This window comes from Paroedura picta, chromosome 7 (genome assembly GCF_049243985.1).
Source record: "Paroedura picta isolate Pp20150507F chromosome 7, Ppicta_v3.0, whole genome shotgun sequence".
Lineage (NCBI taxonomy): Eukaryota > Metazoa > Chordata > Lepidosauria > Squamata > Gekkonidae > Paroedura > Paroedura picta.
Genome location: NC_135375.1, coordinates 28,734,771 through 28,747,570, shown reverse-complemented (window position 1 = coordinate 28,747,570; position 12,800 = coordinate 28,734,771). Strand labels below are relative to the sequence as shown.

General features: G+C 43.5%; 1 protein-coding gene across 2 annotated transcripts in view; it reads right to left on the bottom strand.

The window, feature by feature from the left end:
- Positions 1-952: 952 nt before the first annotated feature.
- Positions 953-12,800, bottom strand: part of NDUFAF2 (NADH:ubiquinone oxidoreductase complex assembly factor 2) — a 51,084-nt gene continuing 39,236 nt past the window's right edge. For both annotated transcript variants that reach the window (XM_077347203.1, XM_077347202.1), the window contains one exon: positions 953-1,297. In XM_077347203.1, coding sequence (XP_077203318.1) covers positions 1,055-1,297 — 243 coding nt within the window. In that variant the 3' untranslated portion in view covers positions 953-1,054. The remainder of the gene's footprint in view (positions 1,298-12,800) is intronic.

Below are 12,800 nucleotides of genomic sequence, written 5' to 3'. Positions count from 1 at the left end.
ACAGAAGCAGGCCAGCAAGAGGGAAGGGCCATGGCTCCATGATACAGCATCTGCTTGATGTGCAGAAGTTCCCAGGGTACCCCTATCCCCAGTTAAAAGGATCTGGTAGTAGAGTAGACCCTGGACAACAACTGCCAGTCAGAGTAATGACCTTGATAAGACTTATGGTCTCAATGCTGTTATAGCTGTGTGTTCTTTTTGTAAGACTGGTTGGGTACACACTTTTCTTGGATGCTTAGGGCTGATCCTGCGTTGAGCAGGGGGTTGGACTAGATGGCCTGTATGGCCCCTTCCAACTCTATGATTCTATGTTTCAAAACGAAGGGTGGGTTGGCTTTTTTTTCCTGAAAACGCCATGGCTGGGTAAGTTGCAAATCTGGTTTCAGACAAGGATCCTCATATTTATTCATGAGCAGGATAGGAAATTTAGAAGTAACACAGTTACTTTGACTCCTTCAGTTGGCTGTGGGATCAAAGTTGCTTTTTTCCTAGGGGGTATGTATGGGGTATGCACAATAGCCTACAAACTATTATACTTGTAACAGAACTGTAGCACGTGTTTCTAAGGGTAAATTACAAGCCTACTGTAGCAGGTCACCAGTGTATGTGGAAAAAACTAAATCACTTTCCTCTATTAAGAATGATCCATATGTTTAAGTCAGCAGCTCCCACTCAAACATGCATCTAAATACTAATAGCCTGTTAGTTTGAGGATTTTTCTAGCAAATGTTAAAGGAACTTTTTCCAACCCTCATAAGCAGCATTTGCCCCCAATGCCTCATATACTATTCTGCGAACTGTGTTATCAGAACAAACTTCAAGAATCCCTTTAATCCTCGTATTAAATAGTAGAATCTAACAGCTGTGCCTTTTATAAAAATCAAATTCACGAATAAGCAAGTATTTTCTGGTGTATGAAACTAGAACATCTCCTCTAAACATGCTGCTTAACTTTCTTCATGTATGAATTCATATGTTTATTGAGTGGGTATTTGTTGCTTAAACGATTCATACAATTCATGACATTTTGCAGCTGGCTCCTCATTTTTTACATTCATGATCCTGCAGGGGGTTTCCAGGAACCTGGCTGAAAAGTATTTGCTGTGCTGACTGGGTCTTCTGAGGGTTCGTGCCTTCCGTAGTGCTGAGCGGACGCGTGGCCCTTAATCTGGGTTTGAGTGGGTTCCGCCACAAGTCCCTCTTCATACTCTTTGGCCTGTAGGAGTCTCTCTTTTTCATAACACTCGTCCACCTTCCTTTTTAAGTCTTCTCTGTATTTCTCATTCTTAAGAATTTCCTGTGAATGCAGAACAATGCCGTTAAGTAGTTACAAACAGCAAAAATTACTGTCTCTGCCTAAACAAAACTAACAAACTTCTATTTAAAACTGTTCTGAAACAATGTTCTTTAGTAGAACTGATCTATGTAATTACCAACACATAGTTAACCTTTCTCATTGAGATTTGTGAAATGTGAAGAGCCTGGGAACTTTCCTCAGGCAGGCCACGACCAAAAAGGCAGCACAATAACTATGGGTAGTTATTAATCTTGACCCACTCACAGGTTGTCATCTGTAAAAGGTCCTGGTCTTCTAATCTAGCCTTTGCACTTTATTAAATAAAAGATCTTTTTCGCAGATCTCATACTATGTGAGGATGCCCAAAGACCCTTGCTGCTTGCCCATGTTTAAACCAGAAACACCAGATTGAGCTGAAGGCAGCAAGCAGGTGTCAAAGCAATTTCAAAATGCTTTTCCTATACAATTATAATGTTGATTTATAACATACACCAAACAAAACAAAAATTCAAGGGACAACAGCTGAAACATTTGCCTACATCAAGGTGGGACAGTTTTATATTTTTATATAGTTAATAATACTGTGTTTTTGAGAAAAGGTTGGCATTTGCTATATGTATGGTGCTCGGTGTGAACTTAAAAAATGGACTCCGGGGAATGGTAAAGGAGAGGAAGGCCTGAAGGATCATTGTCCATGGGGTTGCAATGGGTTGGATATGATTTTGCACCTCACAACAACATATGTATGGTGCACAAAACCAATTGTGTTGTGTATTCACCCCCCAATAACACAGTTAAACAGTTATAGAAGATAATTTGAGGATTCATGAGCCTACAATCTAGATTTAGGACAAAGTTCTTTGATGACAACCTCTATAATTGGATTTTTATGCTTGGCCAAATATGGAGAAACCATTTTAGTGATAGCAGCAGGATCAAACAATGGGAGCAGCCAAATTCCTTGCAAAGTCTACACAAGAGCAGTGACCTTGGTCTTCATTAGAGATGTGAGTTACCATATATACCGTATTTGCCGGCGTATAAGGCGACTGGGCGTATAAGACGACCCCCCAACATTTTCACTCAAAATGTGGAGTTTGCTGCCGCCGTGAGCCCAGTGAGGGGGAGCTGGAGCTGGCGCCGCCTGCTGCCCGCCGCCTGCCGTGAGCCCAGTGGGGGGGAGCTGCTCGCCGCTCGCCGCTCGCCGCCACTGTGAGCCCAGTGGGGGGGAGCCGCTCGCCGCCGCTCGCTGCCGCTGTGAGCCCAGTGGGGGGGAGCCGCTCGCCGCCGCCGCTGTGAGCCCAGTGTCGGGGGGGGAGCCGCCCGCCGCCCGCCGCCCGCCGCCCGCCGCCCGCCACCGCATCCAGACTGAAGTGCACCCGGCGTATAAGACGGCCCCCCCAATTGGAGGCATGTTTTTGAGAGGGAAAAAGCCGTCTTATACGCCGGCAAATACGGTACTTGCATATAAGCCAACCTGCGTATATTAGCACAAAATCTGGGCAAATTTATTGACTTGCATATTAAGCCGAGGGTGGGAAACGCTCCATCACAGCCTTTCCCTTTCCCATCCAGCACTGCCATTTATTTTGCGACTGAAGGCTAAAGGAAAAAAAGATTAGAGTCCCTCAGTCAAACCATTGATGTCCTACAAGCTGCCAGAGCAAGCTCAGCTTGCAGTACACATTTGCAAAAGGCAATGCAATGATTGGCTGCCTGGAGCAAGCTTTTATTTCAATTACTCTATATACCCGAGTATAAGCCGAGGAGGGCTTTTTCAGGGTGAAAGAAGGTGCTGAAAAACTAGGCTTATACATGAGTATATAGAGCACTTGAACATACTTTGCTACAGTAACAGTAGTATAACCAAGAGAAAGAACATTAAGAACAGAATCTTAATGTGTGTCACTCTTGTCAACATAGCACATAAAAAGGCCATGGTCTTTCTGATGACATGCTGGCCCTCTGATTGGCCGTCACTGGGAGACATATTCCCAATAGAGTGATGGCACTCATCCACCAAGGGCCAGCCAAAGGCTCTTCCCCACCCCTGTCTTCCTTCTCTGTGGCACTTCCCGGCACTTGCCATGAGGAGGAAAAGCCAGCAGGAGGGTAAGCTTATGGGCAGCCATTCATGCATGCCCCACTCTGCTGCAGGCCTGCCACACTTTCCTGGCCTGCCCACTGGGAGGCTGGGGAACAACGATTGGGCATGTTTCACACAGATTGCACCATTTTCCCCAGCCTCCTGGCTGTCAGAGGGTAAGGAAGGACAACTGCACACTCTGCACTGGCCATACTGCTCTCCCCAGTCTCCTGGCAACCAGGATGGCAGGGAAGGCCCTCCAAGCACACTCTGCTGGCCACACCACTCTCCCAGCCATCAGGAGAGGGCAGGGAAGGCCATATGGATGCTTCACATGGGCTGCACTGCTCTGCCTGGCCACCAGGTCAGCAGGGAAGGCCGACCGCATGCTCTACATTGGCCACATGGCTCTGATGGCCTGCTAGCTTCCCCACCCCCACCCATTTTTAAAATGGGCTTTCTTACTATTAAGTAGTAAAAGCAAACATGAGAAAGACCAAGAAATAGGGGGGGGGAGAGTACAGTCAATTTGAGGTAGCACCCATTACCCCTTTTTAAAATCTGAAGACTGGCCCCAAGCACGACAGAGCTATAGACTTTTTTGTTTCTTCACAATTCTACAATGCACACAAATTTCCTCATATAATCCCAACTTGTAATAACATAAAACCTAGAAAAAAATTCTTAATCTAGCACTTAGCCAGCTTGGTGTAGTGGTTAAGAGAGAACTGGGTCTGATTCCTACTTCTCCACATGCAGCCAGCTGGGTGACCTTGGACCAGTCGGTTCTCTTAGAGCTGTTTCAGCCTCACCTACCTCACAGGGTATCTGTTTTGGGGAGAGGTAGGGAAGGTGAATAAGTCACTTTGAGACTCCTCTGAATAGCATAAATCTGGGAGGGAGTGATGAAAAAGACCTCACAAAGAACACGTCTTCCTGGAAGTAAGGGAAACAAGCCATTGACCACGGATAATCAAGTGGCTATCTGCCAAATGTAAGCATAAAAAGGAAACCAAATTCCCATATCAAAATGAAATTGAGATTGCAGAGTAATGAATCTCCATTATCACAATGTAATAAACCTACTATGTCTCTAATGCAAGGTGAAAACAATTCAATTGACTTCAATTAACTTTCTAATTTTTCTGGCAGGCAAAGGTCAGGCCCTCAAGGAATATAGAGAGATGCAATAGAAGCCCCTCCTCTAAGGTTTGGCCACCAGGGGGAAGATGACATTGACCAGAGAGTTATTGGAGGAGGAATACATGCTGGCAAAAAGAAGCTCCTAGATAAGGTCTTAGTGCATTTCATCTGTAACATTTAGTTCCTTGATTGCTTACTTTCGGGTGGGGAGGGGGAGAACACTCCACAGCAGCTTATGGGAAAAGGTAGGCTGTGCAGGGGTTTCCCGACAGAAGCAAGGGTGTTTGTATCAGCCAATGCTACTTCTGACAACCAGTTGCTCCCCATCCACTGGCCTCATGGCTTTGATTTTGACCAGTGTGAAAATAACCCCAAAGCTTCAATGTAAATGGTGTCAACATGGTGTGTTCTGTTGAAAAAGACAGTGCAGTTCTTCAACAAGCCAATATGCATCTGGGCAACAGGAGAGGAGGAAATATTATCATGGAATCCCATTAATCAGCATGGAATCTTAATGGTTATCTACTGGTAAAACATTGTTCAGAAATGTAAACAGCGTGTAGTTGGACTCAACACTGCAGCAGAGACAAGGGCCAATCATGCAGGAGGTGCTCACATGCACACCCTGGTACACACCTGCATACAGAAATTTGTTTTTTTTGTCAGTGCAAGGATAGCAAATGGTTACCATCAACTGGATGCAGAATAGTAGCAGAGTATTCCTTTGTACAATGAAGGCCTTCTATAATTAGTCATTCCCTCTTTCATGTACGCTTATGTGCACATATGCCACCAAATCCCATTCCAACATTGACACATAAATACGCAGAAACTGTAATACTAAAAACATGTTCTGATATTCTTCTTTTACATACACTTTTAACAGCAATCACATTTTCACATCCTTCTAGAAACTGCCTGATTTATCCTGATTTATCCTAATCTACATATACATTTTACAATGCATCGTTTTTTCTTTTGCATTGCAGTTCATTATTAGACCCCTTCATAGCAAAAAAGGACCTGGAGACATCAATTCCCCCCCCCCCCCCGAATAACAAAAAGTTGCTTAAAATGTATGGAGTACTTTAATTTTAGCATCTAGCATGAAGTTAGCAGTGCACTTGAACCATGACCACTTAAGAATGCATGAGCACATCTTTGCAGAGACAATTTTCTTTAATATTTGGTGAACTACGAAGGGCACACTGAAAGTGTTCTAAAACATTAATGGAGTTTAGCATTAATTTCTCAGTGTCAATGCTGTTAACATAGGAGAGATAATTAAAAATGAAGTTCCGTGATAAAAGCTAAAATTGGTGGGCGCATTTTTAATTGACGAACCTGGTCAAGCTTTCTGGCCGTCACAAGTAAGATATTCAAAATGGAATAATAAGACTTAAAGGTCATTCTGCTGTGGCTTTGGGAGAGCGGTGGCCTGGCCCCGTCACTTTCTGAATGTTCAAAGTCAAGACAGCTCCTGCAACCTCAGCAAATAAACATGAATATAGCCATGCTAAGGGGAAAGAAGAGCCAGAGGGATGGATGAAGGACAGCCTAAAGCATAAACAAAAGAGCAGCCCAATTCAGAACACTGGGAATGTTTAAAAGAAAAACCCACAAAAAGACGAAACAGGGATTTTAAAAAACCAACTGCTGTCAGCCAACTAGTGCTTCTGCACAAGATGTTCGTCCCGAGTTCTTGCCAACAAAAAAATTGTCAAATCAATGTCATAGTTAATTAATTCAGATCCTGCTGTATTGAAACAACCTTTAATCAATTACAATAATTAAGATGTGGACTGTACCTTGTTACTATGACTTTCTTTTAATGAAAAATCCAAACAACTCACAATAGGTGAATGACTACAGAACTTGCTTGTGACTTTGACAGTCTTGAATTTCTTTCTCTTTTTTTCTTTCTCTTTTGTAGAGGAATCTGGCTCTCAGAAAATAACTTGCATTCCTCATTAATCCCGCATCTTAAGCCACAACATGAGACTATATTAGCTGAATTTTAAAATGTAGTCAGTAAACTAGACTGGTTCCATCTTGTTTCGACAGCCAGGACTCTTCCCTTCTCAAATTCCCTCCTTGGGTCATTTTGGGGTTAAATTGAGACAAAATCTGCAACTTTCTCCAGTTTCCCCTTCCTGCTGACAACCGCTTCCCCCACGTCATTCCTCAGAGTCCCCTATCTCTCCAGGACTAGCATTTCATGGAGAATGGTGGCTTAAAGTAGAAGAGGAGATAGGAATGATCCATTTCTGCTGATGGAAAAAGCAGTCTGGATCCACTCCTCAATCTGCTTCTCAATGGAAAAGCCCCCCACTTCAATCTGTTTCTAAGAGATGTAACTTCTTGCCTTACATTTCCATCAAGTGGCAAAACCCAATTTAAAATATGGCTTGTGGATTACAAGTCCTTTAACCCTTTCTTCACTGGTTACTGTACAAGCTGGTCAGCCACTCCAAGCTGACTAGCTTTTAAAGCTTAAGAAGACTGAAGTGAAAAGTGGCTGCATTGCTAAGGTGTTCTGGGTGTTTTTTCTGGGAGGGAGGAGAGGTTCTGTGCCATTTGTGTGAACCAACCTCTAGGCAGAGCTTCGGTTGCTTGCTGGCTCCTTTATTCTGAGGGAACATTGTAACTAATGCCATTTTGAAATGACTTGAACTGGAGTTTGGGAACATTCCAACTAAGTTTTGTACCCTGACTTGATTTGGCAACAGTTACTTTAGTAGGTTTACTTAACAAAAAATGAATGCCATTTGCAATTTCTAGAAATCATACAATTGTATTTTTAAAAACCATGTAAAGCCTGATTCCATGCTAAAAAAATTTTTTTTTACTTTTTAATGTTAATTCAGTGTTTTACCTTCTACCTACCCACTCCATGCTTCGACCATATTATCTGTAAAGGCAGCATAGAGTGTTGTGGTTAGAATGCCTGAGAATGATCTTGGAGATCCTAGGATCTAGTCCGAATCCCCATGATGCCACAGAAACTCAGGGGTAACACTGGGCCTGGTTCTCTCACCATAACCTACTTCAAAAGGTTGTCATGGGGATGAAATGCAGGAGGGAAGAACAATGCCTGTACAACTTTGGGTCACCACTGTGGAGAAAAGGGACTGCTTGACTATGCTCACCAAAGGACATATTAGCATGCCCTGGCCCAAAATAAGTGCATCTGTCCTCAGCTAAGACCAGGGCATTTTTTGTCCTGGCCCCAACCTGGTGCAGTGAGCTCCCAGAGGAGCTCTAGAACTGAGTCAGTTCCACAGGGCCTGTAAAATGGAGCCCATCCATCAGGCAATTGACTTGGGCCAATGAACATCTGGACAGCTTGGTTAACATCACTGGGCTCCCTCTATATCGGGTAGTCAACCTGTGGTCCTCCAGATGTCCATGGACTACAATTCCCATGAGCCATGGGAATGGGAATTTTAGTTCATGGACATCTGGAGGACCACAGGTTGACTACCCCTGCTCTTTATGGATACCCCCCTCTGAATTGAGGTGCTCTGAGGTTTGCCTACACAGTTAGCATGATTGTTTTATGGTGAGTCTATTTGCTTTTATATAACAATGTTGGAGGCCTCCCTAAGCTGGCGTTGCTGGAAGAGGCAGGGTATAAATATAAAAATAAATAAATAAATGAATAAAACGGAGTACAAATATCTAAGTAAGCTCATTGTTGTGGTATCTGTGCGTTCCCATATGGATCCTGTGCATGTGCAGGCCCACTGTATTAATCTAACTTGTTTGAATTTAAAAATCAGCCAAGCGGCAACAACAAAAAATCAATTGCGTGCTCCAAGTGTCAGCTAAATTACACCTCATTTGGGCGGCAGGGGATTGGAGTTATATGAAAATGAACCCTCGCAACCGAAGTTAGTTTCCAACGTGCCACTTCTGAAATAACCACCTTACGATCAAAGATGAAATGCTGCTCTGCACTGTAGTAACTAAACATAATGTAATTTTCAACATAATTATTCTCTTCTTGAGGGGAAAAATAATAACTGAGACTTTATGCTTATTGCTACTCGCTGAAGTACATTTTCCCTCCCTTGACAAGGAGGCTGTCAAAACAGATAATTATTGAAATGCTAGAAATAGTTTGAAAGGAGACAGGAGCTGTCAAAAAAAGTTTCTTCTTCTTAACATTTCACCTTGTATCCAACTGTGCAATTCAGAAGCCATTTAATTTTTATTACTGCAGAGCAAACACAACGCATTAGAAATGAAAAGTGGTTATTTACCGTATTTTCTATTCCCAGCCATTTTCAGACTTCCCACACTAGCTAAAGAAACACATAAGTGTATTCCATTTCACATTAAAATGCAAGGTGTTTTTTTTTTCCTTACTAAACTCAATCTCCAGCCTTAAGTACACACATCATCAGGGGATAACTTGCTAGATGGCATTTGATTTACCACGGATAAGAAACACTGGGTCCAATTAAACATCTCATACAAACAATGCAGCAACAATCCACGTACTCTTTAGTTAGGTTTATAAAAGAAGAACCTCGATGTGCAGGGGTAATTGGAGAAGAGAAATGGAAGTCTGGGGGGGGGGTCTTAATCACAGGTTTGCCACTTCAAACTGTACCCCCAAACTGCTTCCATTCCACAGCAATTGAAACACATACTTGTCAATAGTAAATGGAAGCTGAAAATCAAAAGAAGAAAGCTGGCAGGAGTGACGATTCAGAGGAAAGAAACTACATATAAGCCTTTTCCTTCTGCCCTGCTAAAGGGACTCCTTCTCCCCCTGTTTCTTTAGATATCATTGCACGTATACATACAAAGTTTAATAAGGCTGAAAGACTGCTGTATTGAAGAGAACTGAGAATATCTGATATTAATACTGCTTGGAGGAGATGGAGAGGAGCCTGTTGTGAATGTCTGAACTTTGAAGATGGACTTCTAAAAGAAATGTGTATGTGTGTGAAGCAGGAATCTTGCAAATAGGAAAGGGAATGAAACCCAGAAATTATGCTTGCAATACCCTCTTCCACTTAATACCACTGCAACCAACGACTGATGAGCAGGGATGGGAGATGTCTCCCTGCTGAACCTGTAGTTGGAAAAATGTATTTGAAGCTCACAATAAACATGAAAGAACTCTGATAAGACTAATGAAAACTGAGTGAAAATCTAATGGGGAAAAAAACACATTAAGCAAATATAGCACATAATAAGGACAAGATTGGGGGGGGGGGACAGTAGATGAAAGGCCACGGATAAAAGAAGCTTCACTGTATTATGCAAAAGTGTCCATTATATACAAATGTCTTACACCACGAGGAAAACCAGGATACCAATATATTTAAAAAATCACAAAATATACGTGTATATATACAATTTGAGCCACCTGCTCCCAAGGCAGACACAGGGCCTCTTGGTAACAACCCTTTTCATGGGTTCCCTCAACTTTCATGGTTGGTAATTACAGCCAGAGGCAGACACAGAGGGAGAAAGAAAAGGAGAGGAGGCAGAGAAAAGCACTGCCTAAAAGGCAACTCTTAGGCCACTAGGTAGCTTCCATTCCCAACCCTCCTAACAAAGGAGCATGTTCATGCATCTGGTGTGTTTTTAAAATAAAGTAGCATCAAAGCAGTCAGACAGCAGAATGAAGATCCTAAGGCTGGCATGAGGCTCATGGGAATTGTAGTCCATGGACATCTGGAGGGCCACAATTTGACTACCCCTGTCCTAAGGGGGGAAATGTAGGAATTTGCAGTTCCTTCTTAAAGCAGCACAGATCTTATGCTCATACTCCTTTCCCAGAGGAAGCAGAGACACAGTGAGATTTGCTATACAACAAATGCAACAAGAAATATAGCTGAAAGAATTCCCCAGTTCAGTAGCTGTCAAACAGAATTTACCACATCAAAACTGTTCAGAAGCTGTATAATATGGGATCCAATTCAATCTGTCACAAGATGTCATAGTCCCATTGTATACGGCACTGGTCAGACCACACCTGGAGTACTGTGTGCAGTTCTGGAGGCCTCACTTCAAGAAGGACGTAGATAAAATTGAAAGGGTACAGAGGAGAGCGACGAAGATGATCTGGGGCCAAGGGACCAAACCCTATGAAGATAGGTTGAGGGACTTGGGAATGTTCAGCCTGGAGAAAAGGAGGTTGAGAGGGGACATGATAGCCCTCTTTAAGTATTTGAAAGGTTGTCACTTGGAGGAGGGCAGGATGCTGTTTCTGTTGGTTGCAGAGGAGAGGACACACAGTAATGGGTTTAAACTTCGACAACGATATAGGCTAGATATCAAGAAAAAAATTTTCACAGTCAGAGTAGTTCAGCAGTGGAATAGGCTGCCTACGGAGGTGGTGAGCTCCCCCTCACTGGCAGTCTTCAAGCAAAGGTTGGATACACACTTTTCTTGGATGCTGGATGCTTAGGGCTGATCCTGCATTGAGCAGGGGGTTGGACTAGATGGCCTGTATGGCCCCTTCCAACTCTATGATTCTATGATTCTGTCCAGGGAACCATTCTAGATAAAATACTACGCCCTCAGAATAACATGGAGAAAAAGGGAAATGACGCACATACACCTAAAGAAGGAGACATCCATTTAACATAGGTTTTCCGCTAAAAGATTAATAAAACAGGGTATACGTTCCTGCATAGAAGATGCTCAATGAACAATAGTGAGAGGCGAGTGCAATGTTCCTGGGCCTGATTTGGCCGACGGTGCTGAAGCTTTGAAAGCTTTCTCTCACAATGCTGCCTTAGTTTTTGACATCCTATCCTCAAGAGCTTTGGGAGTGAAGCACTGGCAGGCCTTACATATGGGGATGCTGTGCCCTTCACCCAAACAAACAGATATAAGTCATATTCATTGGTTTGGGTCACCTTCACACCACAAGAGCATTTGCTGAAAAGAGCTTTCGGAGCCATTATAACTCAGAAGTTCCAACCAGCCCAATGAACCATGGAAGCAATTCCTCACAATGTGAAAGACTGGAGGGTCCACAAAATGGGCCTTTTTCTTTGGCCACTGAGAAGGAACTGGGGGTGCTGCTGTACGAGAACACATGGTACCTGGGTGGGAAGAAGTTTCTGCCTCAAGCACACAATGCCCCCTGGAGACTTTTAGCTGTAGTAACCTCTCTGGTGGCAAGCCTGCTCATCTGCAGTCCCTCAGGTGGGACAGCACAGAAGATCAATGATGAAAGAACAGTTCTATCTTTACCAGGATGGAAGAAAATGGTACATGACTATCCCAAGCTGCCTGTCTAAACTTCGTGCAGTAGTTAAGAGTGGCAGTTTCCAACCTGGCAAGCTGGATTTGATTCCCTGTTCCTTCACATGCAGCCAACTAGGTGACCTTGGGCTAGTCACAGCTCTGCTACTTCTGTTCTCACAGAGCAGTCCTGTCTGAACTCTCTCAGCCCCACCTACCTCACAGGGTATCTGCTGCGGGGAGAGGGAGAGAAGGCTTTTGTAAGCTGTTTTGAGATTCCTTCGGGTAGTGAAAAGCAGGATATAAAAATCCACTCATCTTCAAGGGACAAGGTCAGAAAGTTTGGTTAATGTCTCAAGAATCTTGCCCAGATTCCTAGGACTCCCAGCTCTTGATCCAAGAGGAAAACAGGATAGTTCTAGTAGCCTCTTCTTTACTCCAGGAAAACCACAGGAGGGAGTGATGGAGGGAGCTTGAAGCGAAAGGCCTGGGTGCTTCTACTTATCTGCAGCTAAATGTAGTTCTAGCTAGATCTCAGGATACAGATTCTGTGTTTATCTCTCCTCCCGATGCCCTGTTAAAGCTGTTCTCTTGACACATACTGGGACTTGTGACGTGGCTTGGCCAGGAGGTTGGTGGGCAGCCCTCCATCAGGGACAGGGAGGCCAGCTGGTCGTTCCCCTGACCTGACCACCCTTGGCAGGAGACAGCGGTACTTTAGCCTGGCACCTTTCTCTGCCTCCTCCATTGTAACCACTCTTGCCCTAGCCTGCAGCGTGATTGGCCCTGAGTAAAGGATATTCTACCAACAGGAAAAAGACAGTGGTTGCTGGGCAGATCCATCAGCATGTCTTTTTCCTATTGGTGAGACATTCCTCCACTCAGATCCAATTGTCTCCATGATGTGAGGAAGTTATTGTATCTTTAGTTCCAGAATATTCATTACAACCTTTTCAGGAATAGTTTTTATATAGTTTTTAATAACAAAGCATTCATCACTTATTTGCACTGGGCAAATTTAAGTGTTACTAAAGTTTCCCATCAGGCGCCACCCAATAG